The 17,938-nt window shown below is 40.7% G+C and overlaps 1 protein-coding gene across 4 annotated transcripts in view; it reads left to right on the top strand.

The window, feature by feature from the left end:
* Window positions 1–17,938, top strand: part of RNF213 (ring finger protein 213) — a 297,165-nt gene that overhangs the window by 156,743 nt on the left and 122,484 nt on the right. For all 4 annotated transcript variants that reach the window (XM_069763592.1, XM_069763594.1, XM_069763593.1 and 1 more), the window contains exons 23-28: window positions 1,265–1,405; window positions 1,515–1,679; window positions 3,833–4,973; window positions 6,215–6,408; window positions 6,578–6,733; window positions 12,955–16,515. In XM_069763592.1, coding sequence (XP_069619693.1) covers window positions 1,265–1,405; window positions 1,515–1,679; window positions 3,833–4,973; window positions 6,215–6,408; window positions 6,578–6,733; window positions 12,955–16,515 — 5,358 coding nt within the window. The remainder of the gene's footprint in view (window positions 1–1,264; window positions 1,406–1,514; window positions 1,680–3,832; window positions 4,974–6,214; window positions 6,409–6,577; window positions 6,734–12,954; window positions 16,516–17,938) is intronic.

The raw sequence follows: 17,938 nt of genomic DNA, 5'->3' as shown, positions 1-17,938 counted from the left end.
TTTTCTCTATGGTGTTTGTATCTGCGGTGGTGGACTTTTAGATAATATGTATTTGATATGTGTTTTGTTATTTATATGTGACATTATGTGACAGGGGGCTGACCTGATGGTGATTGGTGCAATGTGTGGCATCCACGCTATTTAAGGCCGCTCCACTGCATGTTTAGGTATGCTTGATAAAGACCTCCGGGTCGAAACGTCGCTGTTACATGGCTCAATAAAGTTTGCACGTTGGAATACTACATCCGGATGGAGCGCTGGTCTTTTGTTTCTCTTTGGACTATGTGGATGATCCAGGAAGGTTCCCTGGATGCGGACCTGGCGCCCCAATAAGTGAGTGCTGTCAGTCTTCTTTTTCTTCGTTACACTAAGCATGGAGAACAGAAAGAGGAGAATGGAACTGTCTGAGGACTTGAGAACCAAAATTGTTGAAACATATCAACAATCTCAAGGTTACAAGTCCCACCTCCAGAGATCTTGATGTTCATTTGTCCACATTGCGCAATATAATCAAGATGTCTACAACTCGTGGTACTGTAGCTAATCTATCTGGACTAGGACAACAGAGGAAAATTGATGAAAGTTTGCAAAGCATGATAGTCTGGGTGATGGATAAGCAGCCCCAATTAAGTTCTAAAGAAATTCACTCTGTCCTGCAGGCTAGGAGTGCATCAGTGTCAGCGTGAAATATCCGTCGACATTTGAGGGAAATTAAACACTATGGCAGGAGACCCAGGAGAACCCTACTGTTGAAACAGAGACATAAAAAAGCTAGACTGCAGTTTACCAAAATGTAAATGAGTATACCAAAATCCATCCAGGAAAGCGTCTTGTGCTTGGTAAAGCACATCATTCTACTGTTTATTAAAAATCGGAACGAGGCCTACAAAGAAAAGAATACAGTACCTACAGTCAAACATGGTGGAGGTTCAAAGATGATTTGGGGTTGTTTTGAGGACTCTGGCACTGGGTGCCTTGAGTGTGTGCAAGGCATCATGAAATCTGAAGATTATCAAAGGGTTTGGGGTCGTAATATAGTGCCAAGTGTCAGAAAGCTGGGTTTGCGTCCTAGGTCATGGGTTTTCCTGCAGGACAATGACCCCAAGAATACTTCAAGAAGCACCCAGAAATTGATGGAAAGGAAGCACTGGAGCGTTCTGAAGTGGCCAGCAATGAGTCTAGATCTAAATCCCATTAAACATCTGTGGAGAGATCTTCTAGGAGACCATTTTAACATAACCTGTTATTTATTTTGTCTATTTAGAAAGACTCTGCTCGCCATATAGAATGGCTGAAAACTGTGAAAGAAAGTCACGGATCAGTGGAACTGTCCTCATTATCGTTAGCAGCTACAATTAACAAGAGGGGAGTGTACATAATCCAAGCACCCAAAGACAACAAAAAGGTAATTCTGAAAACAGGCTACAAATCTTTTATTTTTGATGAGTTCTATGCTGTCAGCGCATCCTATACTATGTGCTCTGATGTTCATGTGGTTCTGTCTCATTGCACAGATTACCCCAGATAGTGTGATGCAACTGAATCTCCAAGAAGAGGGAGACAGCAGCGTAACTGAGCGCAGCTACACGCTGGAGGAGCTGAAGGAATTACTGAATAAACTTATGCTAATGTCAGCGAAAGGAGACCAGAGCAATGAGGAGGTGGACAAGTTCTCAGAGGTAAGTTGGGTTTGTTTTTTTTTTTTTTTTTTATAATTTCACCTCAAAATTGCACTAGAATTATGGCTAGGGATGGATTCTCCCAAAGCTTTAGACCGTGTTCACTTACTGCAAAATCTTGTTAACGGCTTGCTGGTAAAAAGGGTCTTGTTAAAGACCTGTTTTTGTTTTTTTTTTTTTCAAATCAGATCATATTTATTCAGCTTTTAATCACTGCATACATTTAAATTCCTGTAAAAAAACAACTGTTTGTTAGGCAGTCCCTGCATGTGTTGCGGATATCAAACAGGGACTTGAACATATTTTTCGAGCATGCTGAAGACACTCGGTTAGCACACAAGCATGTTCGGATAATGCCTTATCTGAGCACGTTCGCTCATCACTAGTTAAGAAAGCAACATTTTACTATGCGAAACGCGCGTCGGGGCTATTCTTAGCCTGTTTTAAAGACAACAAGAGTCCTTCTGCTTCCATAGGTAAGAGGTACCTTTTCCAACCTTATACACATATACTTATACATGCACATGGTTTAAAGATAACATGTGTTAGGATTTGGTTTTGTGTGCCCTTGCCTACAAGCACACATAATGAAGATTTGTGTTTTACTATCTGTGATGTTTCATTGACCTATGTCTGCATTTGTTTGCTTGACCTGTTTACATATTGTTCATAAACTGTTTTTCTATACGAGATTTACTAATTAAAATTATTACTAGAACCTGTTATACTCCGTATACGTCTGTTTTTTACATGTTAAAATGGTATCTGATCTGCAGGCGAGATGTTACTATAGAGCAGAAGGAGCTGATCAGATTGATATACGTTTTTATGTATTGTCAGTAAAACTTGCATTTTATTTGTTGAAATCCGCAGTGTTTGTGCGCATGAATTTAGTGGGCTGTCCTATTCCATGATTGACAGCCTCCCTTGTTGGACTGTACATGTAAAGATACCTATCAATCGCTGAGTAGCAACATGGCGCTCAAAAAAAGTAAAATTCCATGTTTAACTTGGAAAATGCAGCAGGGGTGGGGGTTTTCGTAAGCCACTACATCAGAGAACTTTTACCAAATGCTCCTTTGAGCCAATAGTTGTCGCTTCAGAGTTCTCCATATACTTTGCTGTGCCTTTAAATGTTATGAATGTGCAAGAATCTCCTGGCCATGGCCTTTCTCCATGGAATCTGAAGGACAATGAAATTCACCAGCTCAATCCTGCTTTCCCCGGCAGTATCGGTGAGTGCACTCAGGAGACCCCATCCATATAAGATGGTGGGATGGTCATGATGGAATATATGAGTTTGGCTGACCTTAACTGAAAGGTATTAAAGGGACTCTGTCACCTCAATTTGGCGGGATATGAAAATGAGTTGTTACCGGTCATATGGGTGGCGTATCCTCATAATTTCTCCACCCCGTCCGTCCCTTTTTTCCGCAATAGTTTAGTGCATAAGAGTATGCGTGCGCCATAGTTGGCGCGTGCGCCTGCAGTCTTTGGTGGCGCACGCGCAGTATGCTTTGCCCTACTGCGGGCAAAGCCGAAAAGCATTACTGCGCATGCGCCCGCGCACTATGTTCCGGAAGTATTTCGCTGTGTTCCGGAACATAGTGCGCGGGCGCATGCGCAGTAATGCTTTTCGGCTTTGCCCGCAGTAGGGAAAGCATACTGCGTGTGCGCCACGGAAGACTGCAGGTGCACGCATACTCTTATGCACTAAACTATTGCGGAAAAAAGGGGCGGACGGGGTGGAGAAATTATGAGGATACGACGCCCATATGATCGGTAACAACTCATTTTAATATCCTGCCAAATTGAGGTGACAGAGTCCCTTTAAACACGATATTCATGTTCTTCCCTATGTTTTGTGTCCTTTTCTCCTAGAGTTCAAAGTATAGAAAAATATGCAACTGTCTCACAAGAAAAGTTATTTTAAAAGAATGTATATTCTCGAAGGTTCATAGTTTTGCGTCCTCTCCGGTCTCCTCTCAGATCTTGATGAAACTTTCCCGAGAAATCGCTATGTGTGATGCAGTCATTAATTGTGGAAGTATTACATGCTCATAAGTACAGGAGAGCAAAACTGAAGAAAACGTGAAAAATAGGGATCTCAGTAAATATCATTTATGACTGTAATATTTTCTTGTTTTTACCAGATTTTCACCAACGTCCAGAGGCTTGGAAGATCATTTATGGACCTTCATTTAGCTGGAAATAGGTTATTTAGAACATGGAAGGCCGAAATTTACTGTTCAGATGATGCAAAAATTGGCATTTGTATGAAATTTGATGTCAATGGCATCGATAACTTGGAAGGCCAAGGAACTCTTACCAGTCTCCTTCCAGATATCTGCAGAACAATGGAGAGCCTGCTAGCAGAGTGGCTGGAATTTATGAACATGAAGAGGTCAGAGCTTTACTACCTGAATTATTACACCGCAGAACAGTTGGTTTTCCTGAGCGAACAGTTTCAGAGAAGAGATATCAGTGAGGAGGCGCTTGTAATGTTGTCTTTTATTAAGCCCGAGTGTCAGAAGATTGACACAACCAACTCCTGTTACACTGGATCTTTTACTGGGAACCGACCTAACAGGATGACTTTTGCACGGATATTTTCAAGCTGTAAAAGTGTATTGGAGAAGCTAAGGCTGGTGTGGGATCATTCTATGACATATACGAATGCCCTATTTCCGGGATGCTTAGATTTAGGTACTCTGGGTAGGTGCTTGGACTCTTTAGCAAAGCAAAATGCTAAACGGGTTTCGCGCAAGTTCCATCCCAGTTTGCATGAAGGTCGTCCCAATTTAGTGTTGTGTCCCTCATCCCAGATCTTGTCCTGTGTGCTGTCAATTTATATGCACAGCGTTAAAGAGCCTTTGCCGTCTTATGATGAAGTTTTGCTGTGTACACCTCAGACTTCATTTGAAGAAGTTGCCTTATTTTTCCGGAGGTGTCTAACACCAGGTTACAATGGCAAGAAGATTTACAGTCTAATCTATGCAGATGAACTGAACTATGATACGGCATACAAATCCGAGCAGCTCTTCCAGCAGCTGCAGGCCCGAAATAATGATGACTACTACCTCGTGATCATATGTAACTCTGATCGAGAACATTGCTACATCCCCTCTGTCTTCAGCCAGCACAAAGTGCACATGATTCCTCAGAATCCCCTCGAAGAGCTGCAACGTTACCTACGCAATCATTTTACTGTCCATCCGGCGGCTGTTTCAGCTGCTCACATATTTCAGAATGGACTTGGTGCTGGTATTGTGTCATCCAAACGTGCAGGAGTGGGTAAGTAGGATCTGGATTATATTTTAAGCCCTTATAATATTGCCATTGGACTCCTTATTGTTCCCACAACAGAGCAATAAAACAGTAAAAATAACCCCTTTGCTCCCCACAAAACAATACCCACTGTTTTGTCCCCATAATAGTTAACACTACTACCTTTTTTCTTGAGAAAACATTATAATTCATCAATGTCACACTGAGGGTAGCAGCAGAGGTCTATCTGGCCTGTAAAGTCAGCTGCTATAAATGAGCGGATAGAATGCCATGGAGATATGGCTGACATGGTATGGCTTGAACATGGGTGTCAATTGTTTCTGTTCCCTGAGAATGCGGAAAAAATTGAAAATGTAGCTGTGATGTCATGGTGATCACAGGGGTTCCCTTTGGTACTGGGGCCCTGGGCAGTTTTTCAGCCCACCCCATTATTGGCCCTTCTTTTAACAGCCAGCTCAAAATTTATTATTATTTATTTATATTGCACCATTAATTCCATGGTGCTGTACATGAGAAATGGGTTACGTACAGAGTTATAAATATCGTTTACAGTAATCAAATTTACAGTGACAGACTGGTACAGAGGGGAGAGGACCTTGTGCTTGCGGACTTACATTCTATGGGATAATGGGGAAGAGACAGAAGGTCGGGGGTGCGGCAGCTCTGGTGATGGTGAGGCGGCAGCTCGGGTGGTGGTGAGGTGGCAGCTCGGGTGGTGGTGAGGCGGCAACTCGGGTGGTGGTGAGGCAGCAGCTCGGGTGGTGGTGAGGCAGCAGCTCGGGTGGTGGTGAGGCGGCAGCTCAGGTGGTGGTGAGGCGGCAGAATGGTTATTGCAGGCTGTAGGCTTTCCTATAGAGATGGGTTTTCAGGTTCCGTCTGAAGGATCCGTGGGTGGTGGATAATTGGACGTGTTGAGGCGTGGAATTCCAGAGGATGGGGGATATTCGGGAGAAATCTTGGAGGCGGTTGTGTGAGGAACGAATAAGTGTGGAGGAGAGAAGGAGGTCTTGGGAGGATTGAAAATTACGTGAGGGAAGATATTGGGAGATTAGTTCAGAGATATAGGGAGGGGACAGGTTGTGGATGGCTTTGTAGATCAGTGTTTATCTCTACTTATACCTTGCAAAATTATTAATGCCTTATCACAGCTGTGAATTAAAAATCTTTCCAATGAAATCTAGTGATACCTGTGTTCTATGAAACAAATGATAAGTAATGGTTTGACAACAACTTTCCATTTGTTCCAGGAAAATCTCTGTATGTGAAAAGGCTTTACCAAAAGCTTGAGTCAGACTTCAAGACTAAAAGACCAGTTCTTAAAACAATCCGGCTAATCAACCCAGAAGTGGATGAAAATAAAGTTTTGAAAACCTTGCTGCCTTTTCTTGATGAAAAGCGGAAGAATTGCCCGATAATATTCCATATTGATATTACATCTTCTGTAAGTAGATATCTTCAACATCCTTGTCCTCCATGTCTAATGCTACCACTTAAAGTCACCTACAAAAGGACACCGTACAACTCCATGTCAAATATAATGAATCTTTATTCTAAATCTGGAAATATAGTTTGTAGAATTTGTAACCTTTTGTGTTATTCTTATTCTGCAGGTGAACAAGGGCATTTCAGAATTCCTGTTCAAGCTTTTTGTCCTGCAATATCTGATGGATTCAGAGGGAAGAATATGGAAGCGCCTGCCGAGTCATCTGTACATTGTTGAGATTTTAGAATCTGCAAGCACAACGTTCACAAAACAGTTGCAATCTGTAAGAAGTCACCATTGATTTACCAAGTGTTGGTTGCCTTATGGATTAAAATATAAGATTAGAAAAAAACAGCAGTTTTCTTACAGAAATGGAGACACTGTTGTCATGGGCTGTTTGAGATATTGTAGCTCCTAACGAAGTATTAATGTTTTGGGAAGAAAGTAGGCAAGGTTTTCATAAATAAAAAACATACACAATATAAAAAGTCAAAAAAATACTATATATAATCTAAAAAGGCAAAAACAAAAATATCAAAAGATATAATCTAAGGATAATAACGGCTAGAAACATACAAGTTTTAAAAGTTTTAATTGAAAGTTTTAAAAGGACAAAACCAAACAAGGTATCTTGATTAATTATGTTTTGGGAAAAAAGGAGTCAAGGTTTTTCTGTACCACCCAATTAAGTGCTCCCCCAGCCACCAATGCCTCTTTTGATTACTTTCTTTGGATCAGACAACTGACTTACGAAGGATTGAGAAATATAATAGGTTAACACACAACCAGTAAGTGAATAGATATAGTTTACTTCAGTGACAAACAAAGACAAAATAATAAAAAATATCATGTAGAGATATATAAAGGCAAAAACACTTATAATTTCAAGAGATCTTAAAATTTAAATAAACTAAAATATGGAAAATGTCAAAAGCAAACTGATGTCGATAACAATTTTAAAAAGATAAAAGCATACAAGATATCAAACGATAACATCTAAATATCTAAAAAGGCAAAAATAATATGTATTAAAAGATATACAAATACAAAGACATACAAGATATGAAATGCTATTATCCAAAAGTAAAAAAAAACAAAAAACACAACATCAAAAGCTATCATTTAAAGATCTAAAAAGACAAAAACGACTATATATTAAGGGGTATCATCTAAAGATACAAAATGAAAAAACAGAAATATCAAAATATATAATATAAAGATAATAAAGGCTAAAGGCATAAGAGTTTTAAAGGTTTTAATTGAAACATTTAAAAGGACAAAAAAAAACCCCAAGATATCCAAAGATATCATTTAACCCCTTAATCCCATATGACGTACTATCCCGTCGAGGTGGGGTGGGCACGTATGCCCACCGACGGGATAGTACATCATAGCGATCAGCCGCGCTCACGGGGGGAGCGTGGCCGATCGCGGCCGGGTGTCAGCTGACATGCGGCACTATGTGCCAGGAGCGGTCACGGACATGATCGCAGCGTTTTGGCGGTACAGGGAAGCATCGCGCAGGGAGGGGGCTCCCTGCGTGCTTCCCTGAGATGATTGGTACAAGGCGATGTGCTCACCTTGTACCGAGCGTCTCCTCCCTGCAGGCTCCGGATCCAAAATGGCCGCGGGGCTACTTCCGTGTCCCGCAGGGAGGTGGCTTACCAAGTGCCTGCTCAGAGCAGGCGCTGGTAAGCCAGGAGCAGGGCACGTCAGATCGCCGATCTGACACAGTGCTCTGCAAAGTGATGTCCCCCCCCCCCCCCCCCCCCCGAGACAAACTAAAAAAAAAAAAAAAAAAAAAATTTTTGAGTAAAAAAAAAATATATTTTTCCCATAAATACATTTCTTTATCTAAAATAAAAAAAAACAATAAAAGTATCGCTGCGTCCGTAACGACCTGACCTATAAAACTGTCCCACTAGTTAACCCCTTCAGTGAACACCGTAAACAAGAAACAAAACGAGGCAAAAACAATGCTTTATTATCATACCGTCCAACAAAAAGTGGAATAACACGCGATCAAAAAGACAGATATAAATAACCATGGTACCGCTGAAAACGTCTTGTCCCGCAAAAAACAAGCCGTCATACAGCATCATCAGCGAACAAGTCCTCAGAATAAAGCGATGCAAAAATAATTATTTTTTCTATAAAATAGTTTTTATCGTATAAAAGCGCCAAAACAGAAAAAAATGATGTAAATGAGGTATCGCTGTAATCGTACTGACCCAAAGAATAAAACTGTTTTATCAATTTTACCAAACGTGGAACAGTATAAATGCCCCCCCCCACCCCCAAAAGAAATTCATGAATAGCTTGTTTTTGGTCATTCTGCCTCAAAAAAATCTGAATAAAAAGCGATCAAAAAATGTCATGTGCCCCAAAATGTTACCAATAAAAACGTCAACTCGTCCCGCAAAAAACAAGACCTCACATGACTCTGTGGACCAAAATATGGAAAAATAATAGCTCTCAAAATATGGAGACGCGAAAAATATTTTTTGCAATAAAAAGCGTCTTTTAGTGTGTGACAGCTGCCAATCATAAAAATCCGCTAAAAAACCTGCTATAAATAGTTATTCAAACCACCGTTCATGACCCCCTTAAGGAAGAATAATAAAATTTAAAAAATGCATTTATTTCCATTTTCCCATTAGGGTTAGGGCTAGGGTTGGGGTTAGGGTTAGGGCAAGGGCTAGGGTTAGGGTTGGGGCAAAAATTTGGGTTAGGGTTGGAGCTAAAGTTAGGGTTGGGAATAAAGTTAGGGTTTGGATTACATTTACGGTTGGGATTAGAGTTGGGATTATGGTTAGGGTGTGTCAGGGTTAGGGGTGTGGTTAGGGTTACCGTTGGGTATAGGGATAGGGGTGTGTTTGGATTAGGGTTTGAGTTAGAATTGAGGGTTTCCACTGTTTAGGTACATCAGGGGCTCTCCAAACGCGACATGGCGTCCGATCTGATTTCCAGCCAATTCTGCGTTAAAAAAGTAAAACAGTGCTCCTTCCCTTCCGAGCTTTCCTGTGCGCCCAAACAGGGGTTTACCCCAACATATGGGGTATCAGCATACTCGGGACAAATTGGACAACAACTTTTGGGGTCCAAGTTCTCTTACCCTTGGAAAAATAAAAATTTGGGGAGCTAAAAATAATTTTTGTGGGAAAAAAAGATTTTTTTATTTTCACGGCTCTGCGTTATAAACTGTAGTGAAACACTTTGGGGTTCAAAGTTCTCACAACACATCTAGATAAGTTCCCTGGGAGGTCTAGTTTCCAATATGGGGACACTTGTGGGGGGTTTCTACTGTTTGGGTACATCAGGGGCTCTGCAAATGCAAGGTGACGCCTGCAGACCAATCCATCTAAGTCTGCATTCCAAGTGGCGCTCCTTCCCTTCCAAGCTCTGCCATGCGCCCAAACGGTGGTTCCCCCCCACATATGGGGTATCCGTGTAGTCAGGACAAATTGGATAACAACTTTTGGGGTCCTATTTCTCCTGTTACCCTTGGGAAAATACAAAACTGGGGGCTAAAAAATTATTTTTGTTGAAAAAAATTATTTTTTATTTTCACGGCTCTGCGTTATAAACTGTAGTGAAACACTTGGGGGTTCAAAGCTCTCAAAATACATCTAGATAAGTTCCTTAGGGGGTCTAATTTCCAAAATGGTGACACTTGTGAGGGATTTCAATGTTTAGGCACATCAAGGGCTCTCCAAACGCGACATGGTGTCCCATCTCAATTCCAGTCAATTTTGCATTGAAAGTCAAATGGCGCTCCTTCCGAGCTCTGCCATGCGCTCAAATAGTGGTTTCCCATAAGGGATGGGGGCAGTGTTCTGGATCACTGCGTTGAGAAACACGTGATGGTGTCTCCGCGGTGTTAGATGTTTTGGTCTCCCTGAGGTCATTCATTTGTACCGTCACAGCCTTTTACTAGGCACTGCTCCTAATAGCCAGTTTCCTACTCCACACTGATGAGGGGCAAAACCCCCGAAACAGCTGTCTGTGGATGGATACCATGCTTGGCATAGGTGGTTTTCCTTTATTGGATGTTTTCCTTTATTGGATGCTGCCCTTCCCGTGGTTGTTCCTTCCCGGGGAAAGGCCTGGCTATTCACTGCTTGCGTTGAGAAACATGTGATGGTGTCTCCGCAGCTTACTTTTCATGCATTTGCATATTTCCCATAAGGGATAGGGGCAGTGTTCTGGATCACTGCGTTGAGAAACACGTGATGGTGTCTCCGCGGTGTTAGATGTTTTGGTCTCCCCGAGGTCATTCATCTGTACCGTCACCATCTCAATTCCAGTCAATTTTGCATTGAAAGTCAAATGGCGCTCCTTCCCTTCCGAGCTCTGCCATGGGCTCAAATAGTGGTTTACCCTCAAATATGGGGTATCGGCGTACTCAGGACAAATGGCACAACAATTTTTGGGGTCCAATTTCTATTCTTACCCTTGGCAAAATAAAAAATTGGGGGTGAAAAGATCATATTTGTGAAAAAATATGATTTTTTATTTTTACGGCTCTGCATTATAAACTTCTGTGAAGCACTTGGTGGGTCAAAGTGCTCACCACACATCTAGATAAGTTCCTTGGGGGGGTCTAGTTTCCAAAATAGTGTCACTTGTGGGGGGTTTCAATGTTTAGGCACATCAGGGGCTCTCCAAACGCAACATGGTGTACTATCTCAATTCCAGTCAATTTTGCATTGAAAAGTCAAACGGCGCTCCTTCCCTTCCGAGCTCTGCCATGCGCCCAAACAGTGGTTTACCCCCACATATGGGGTATCAGCGTACTCAGAACAAATTGTACAACAACGTTTGGGGTCCATTTTCTCCTGTTACCCTTGGTAAAATAAAAATTTTTTGTGAAAAAAAGTTAAATGTTCATTTTTTTTTTTAAAACATTCCAAAAATTCCTCTGAAACACCTGAAGGGTTAATAAACTTCTTGAATGTGGTTTTGAGCACCTAGAGGGCTGCAGTTTTTAGAATGGTGTCACACTTGGTTATTTTCTATATTATAGACCCCTCAAAATGACTTCAAATGTGATGTGGTCCCTAAAAAATATTGGTGTTGTAAAAATAAGAAATTGCTGGTCAACTTTTAACCCTTATAACTCCCTAACATAAAAAATAAATTGGTTCCAAAATTGTGCTTATGTAAAGTAGACATGTGGGAAATGTTACTTATTAATTATTTTGTGTGACATATCTCTGTGATTTAAGGGCATAAAAATTCAAATTTGGAAAATTGCAAAATTTTCAAAATTGTTGCCAAATTTCCGTTTTTTTCACAAATAAACGCAAGTTATGTCGAAGAAATTTTACCCCTATCATGAAGTACAATATCTCACGAGAAAACATTGTCAGAATCGCCTGGATCCGTTGAAGCGTTCCAGAGTTATAACCTCATAAAGGGACAGTGGCTTAAGGGGTTAAAGATATTTAAGGACAAATATATAGCATATATCAAAATATATCCTCCAAAGATCTAAAAAGGCAAAAAACAAGATATTATTTAATGATCTAAAAAGACAAAAAACACTATATAACAAAGACATCATATATAAATATAAAAAAGTAAAGCAAAAGTCATCATCTAAAGATATGAAAAACAAAAACCTACAAGATATCAAACAGCATTTACCATTTATACAAAGAATAAATTAACAAGATGCAAAGAAACCAGCTTAGTTTCTATGATGATTTCCTTTTGAGCTCAGCTCCTCTACATCTTATCCTGCCTTATACATCCATGGTGATCCTATCTTGTTTTTTGTGCTTTTATGCCCTGTTAATTATGAGACCTCAAATTCCTAATTCTCCTATCAGTTATGGCTGTGCATGGTACTGTAGTTTAGTCAAATCACTGTTGTCATGGCTCCCAAGTAATACTGCCGTGGGGTTCGCTGCACAAAGCAGCAAGGGAGCTGAGCAACATGCCGGGAACTAACCAGGTAACATCCAGGACCTGAACCATGTGACAGAGTAGGAGGTAGTCGGGGGCGGAGCCAGACACCCGGGTGCAGAGGAGAGATAAACACAGGAGAGTAGTCAAACAAGCTAAGATCTGAACCAGGAGATCACGAGGTACCAAAAGGGTGAGACAGGGGATTGTCAGAAGTGAAGCCAAAGGTCAGAAATCCAGAAGAACAAACAAACAGAGTAACACACGGAGAGCAAGGAAAACAATTGCAATCCGGGCACACACTCCAGGGGTCAGGTACACAGACTAGAATGAAAGTACAGCTGACAGGGAATCCTAGTCTGGAGTGAGTATAAATACCCCTCGCAGATCGAAAGGGAGGCCAGCAAAATTAACCCTGAGAGAGCAGGACATTAACCATGTCCTAACAAGACACCTGTCTCCTTTCATTAGTATCATATTACTGTCTTACCACTTGTAATAACAGGGTTTCTAGTGCTTGGTTAGTACTTCCAGTCTTAATGCTGTTTTGATTGTATTTTACTTCTTACCTAATATATTTATTTCTGCACGCAGGCTCATCAAGTGATACAGTACAATCTAATTGACTACTTTCCCAAAATATCATGTTGTTCACCAAAAGAAGTACTGAGAAAGTACACCGAAGATGTGGCAGATGACTGTGGGGATCCAGGAATGGATGTGAAGGAATTCCGTAGTGAATGTTTCCAGAGACCATACCAGTATTTAATACGTTTTAGAGAAGGGCAGAATCTTGATACATTTTCTTACGATAATGGCAGTGTGGAGGGGAATCCAGCAAAATGTCTCCAGATATTCCTTATGTATTGTGGAATTATTGATCCTTCTTGGTCTGAACTCAGAAACTTTGCCTGGTTTTTAAATGTCCAACTTAAAGATTGTGAATCTTCAGTTTTTTGTAACTTTGAGTTTGTTGGAGATACATTGCAAGGATTCAAACGTTTTGTGGTCGACTTTATGATAATCATGGCAAAAGACTTTGCAACGCCATCGTTGGAGATTGCAGATCAAAGTCCAGGTAGACAATCCATTGACATTCGTGAGCTTAAAGAAAGAGACCTGGCTCCCTTTTTATTGCGTAAAAGGTGGGAATCTGAATCACATCCCTATATCTTCTTTAATAATGATCGCATATCCATGACATTTATTGGATTCCACTTGCAACCAAACAATGCCGGAGGTGTAGATGCCGTCAATCCCAGAGATAATACTATAATTAAACAGAATGTAATGACCATGCAGCTATATACAGGGTTGACACTTCAAAGAGTGCCATTCAATATTGACTTCGACAAACTGCCCAGAGATGAGAAAATCAGTAGATTATCCATGGTCCTAGGAATCGAATGGCCATTTGATCCTGATGAAACATATGAGCTTACTATGGACAACATTCTCAAGATTTTGGCCATTAAGATGAGATTTCGATGTGGGATTCCTGTTGTCATCATGGGAGAAACTGGTTGTGGAAAAACACGGTTAATTAAGTTCTTATGCCATTTATGCAAAGGACTTGTTGATACAGAAAATATGAAGCTTGTAAAGGTCCATGGAGGTACCACAGCTGAGATGATTTCCCAAAAAATATTAGAGGCTCAGAATATTGGAATCATTAACAAAGACGATGGATGTGATACTGTGTTGTTTTTTGATGAAGCCAATACAACTGAGGCAATCAGTAGCATCAAAGAAGCGCTGTGTGATCGCACTGTAGATGGGGAGCCATTACTAGAGAATTCTGGATTACACATAATTGCAGCCTGTAACCCCTATCGGAAGCACACTGAAGAAATGATCAAACGCTTAGAATCTGCCGGTCTGGGTTACAGAGTAACCGCAGATGAGACCAAGGAAAGACTCGGGTCCATTCCATTAAGACAGCTTGTTTACCGCGTGCATGCTTTGCCTCCCAGCATGATGCCACTTGTATGGGACTTTGGACAACTAAATAATGAAACGGAGAAGAAATATATACAACAAATTGTTCAGCGTTTAGCAAAAGAGATTAAGCTCTTGACTAGTGATGTCCAGTTGTTAACGGATGTGCTCTCCACTTCTCAGACTTACATGAGATTAAATAAGGACGAATGCAGCTTTGTCAGCTTGAGAGATGTTGAGCGTTGTGTGGAGGTCTTTAAGTGGTTCTATAACCATCAAGAAAAGCTGCTGACATATCAGAAAAACATGGTAAAGGGTAAAAGAAACACCACTTCAATTAAAGATAGAGTAGCCTGGTCTCTTGTACTGGCCACTGGTGTTTGCTATCATGCATCTTTGGAAACTAAAGACTTCTATAGAGATGATATATCTGAACACTTCAACCAACCATATGATGACCCAGATGCTATTTTACGTGAAATAAGTGCAATTCAAGATCTCTTTTTGTCAGGTGTACATTTAAGAGACACCATTGCAAGAAACCTTGCTTTGAAGGAAAACTTATTTATGATGGTCATCTGCATTGAACTTAAAATCCCACTATTTCTTGTTGGAAAACCTGGAAGCTCGAAATCACTTGCGAAGACAATTGTTGCCGATGCCATGCAGGGTCAGGCAGCCCATACAGATCTGTATAAAGACATGAAACAGATCCACTTGGTATCTTTTCAGTGTAGCCCCCACTCAACACCAGAAGGCATAATTGGCACATTTAAGCACTGCGCCCGATTCCAGGAAGGGAAAAATTTAAAAGAGTATGTGTCTGTGGTCGTACTTGATGAGATTGGTCTTGCTGAAGACTCTGCAAAAATGCCTTTAAAGACACTTCATCCCTTGCTGGAAGATGGTTGCATTGATGATGAACCATTGCCACACAAAAAGGTTGGATTCATTGGTATCTCCAACTGGGCGCTAGATCCTGCAAAAATGAACAGAGGAATCTTTGTATCTCGTGGTGATCCCGACAAGGATGAACTCTTTGAAAGTGCTTATGGAATCTGTTCTTCTGATAAACTGATTCTTAAGAAAGTCTCTAACCATTTCAGATATTTTGCAGAAGCTTATCAGCAAGTTTGCATGACTCAAAAAGAGCAGAAGAAAGAATTTTTTGGATTACGTGACTTTTACAGTCTGATAAAAATGGTATTTGCTTTTACCAAACAGTCTCACGAAGGCTTGACGGAGCATGAAATTGCTCGGGCTGTCCTCCGGAATTTCAGTGGGAAAGATGATTTGAAAGCTTTGGACATTTTTATAGGAGTTGAAAATAATCATCTGGGTGAAGCCTACAATACAATTGATCTGGTGATGGAAAATATTAAAAGCGATAGTGAAGACTGCGAGTCTCGTTACCTCTTAATCTTGACCAAAAATTATGCAGCACTACAGATACTACAGCAGGCATTGATTAATGAGAACCAGTCACCTGAAATCATATTTGGTTCCAGCTTCCCAAAAGACCAAGAGTACACTCAGATTTGCCGAAATATCAATCGTGTTAAGATCTGTATGGAAACTGGTCAGATGGTCATTCTCCTCAATCTGCAAAATTTGTATGAAAGCCTTTATGATGCATTGAACCAATATTACGTTTACCTAGCCGGCCAAAAGTATGTAGACTTGGGCCTTGGTACTCATCGTGTCAAATGCAGAGTTCATCCAAAATTCAGACTGATAGTCATCGAAGAAAAAGATGTTGTGTACAAAGACTTTCCAATCCCACTAATCAACAGACTCGAAAAACATTATCTGGATATGAGCACATATTTGAAAAAAGAACAAAAAGCCATTGTTAAAGAGCTTGAGGCTTGGGTAAAAGAATTCACCAATCCCAACTTAAACCATCTCATGATAAAAGATCATAAATACAGCCCGTCTGATGTTTTTATTGGCTACCACTCCGACACCTGTGCCTCTGTCGTTCTTCAAGTATTTGAAAATATGGATCAAGCACAATCTGATCCCGAACATATAAAAAATGTCAAGAGGAGGGCAAAAATTGTTTTGCTTTACTGTGCTACACCGGATGCTGTCATCAGGTTAGGCTACCAAGAATTCATTGATGAGTACTTCAAGAAACAACATCACGGCTCCATATTAGACTTCCTTTCTTCACACATAACTTCTGTCTACGACAATCATGCCATTTTCACTGAGGTAATCTATGTTTTATTTTCTTTATTAGTTTACCGTTTTGTTTTAACTAGCATTGTCTGCTTACTATGTTGTAATTTACAAGATTTATTCCCATCAACAAAACAATGGGTGATAACCTGTAGATGGTCAGAGGTATGACAATTGGGAATCTCACCGATTTTGAGAAAGATCCCAGAATGGAGTAGTGGCCGCATATACTGTAGGAGCTCCTGGTCAACTAATTCTCTATGAAACTACCGGATATAGCTGTTAACATCTAGAGAACAGGGCATTTCAGAATCCCGTTATTGGGATTGGTAGGTGTCCCAGTATTTATACCCCCGCCAATCTGCAAGTTATCTATCTTTTGAAAAGATTACAGCTTTTAATGATGGAAATAACTTTTAAAAGGGAATTTGTCAGCAGGTTTTTATATCCCAAACAAACGTCATCACAGGACAGTACGTGTAATGATGGTTACTTCCATATCTTTCTATTATAAGTTTGCGTTTCCATGTAATCTATCTGTAAATTCTTATGCAAACGAGCTCACAAGTGCAGTGACTTGGTGTTCTTCTGCCTCTCTGTCTTTCTCCTGCCAGTGATTGACAGGTCACATTTCTCTGTGACCTCCGCCTCCAACCAACATCTCGCGCAGGTGCCATCATTCCCAGGGCCAGCTCTTGCACTGTAATGTCCTGATGACATTATGGAAGCCAGACTATCCATGTGCACATGCACCGCTTCCAGGAATGACGGGGTCTGTTCAAGATATCCGTGTCCATGACCTGCTCCTCCCACCTGAGATGTGTCATAATCGCTGTCATTCTCCAGGTCAACACACGTGCAGATGGATAGTCTGGCTCACCCAATGTCAGGACATTATTACACAAGCCCCTGAGAATGAAACCACTTGTGTGAGATGTCGGTCGGAGGAGCGGGTTACAGAGAATTGACCTTTCAATCACTGGCAGGAGGTTGGTGGTGGGCAGGGAAAGACAGAGTGGCCGGAGAGCTATAAATGCAGCCAACCCCCTGCCCTTTTTCTGATAGATTACAAGACAATTGAAAGATGGACGTATAACATAAAGGTATGGAAGAAATCATCATTATGGGTACTTGATTGTGATGACGTTACTTTGTGGTCTAAAAACCTGCTGATAGATTTCCCTTAAGCAATTAGGATTGCAAATATTTGAGGATGAGGCCACAAGTAGCAACGACCTTTTAACTAAGCTACTACCAAATTACGGCAAGAATTCAATGGCTTAAAATTTTGCTAGTTTTGGATTGTTTGTGTTTGCTTGTTTTGCTTTTAAAAACTACGGTATTTCCATTCCATATCAATTATTTTCCTTTTTTTACAAATCTAGTCCTGACCTTTGAAAACGTTGTCCAACCCCTTCTCAATTTGAGTGTTTGGACATAATAAAATAAAAACACT

This window comes from Ranitomeya imitator, chromosome 4 (assembly GCF_032444005.1).
Source record: "Ranitomeya imitator isolate aRanImi1 chromosome 4, aRanImi1.pri, whole genome shotgun sequence".
NCBI lineage: Eukaryota > Metazoa > Chordata > Amphibia > Anura > Dendrobatidae > Ranitomeya > Ranitomeya imitator.
Note: the sequence above shows the minus strand (reverse complement) of the source record. Positions and strands in the feature narration are given on the sequence as shown.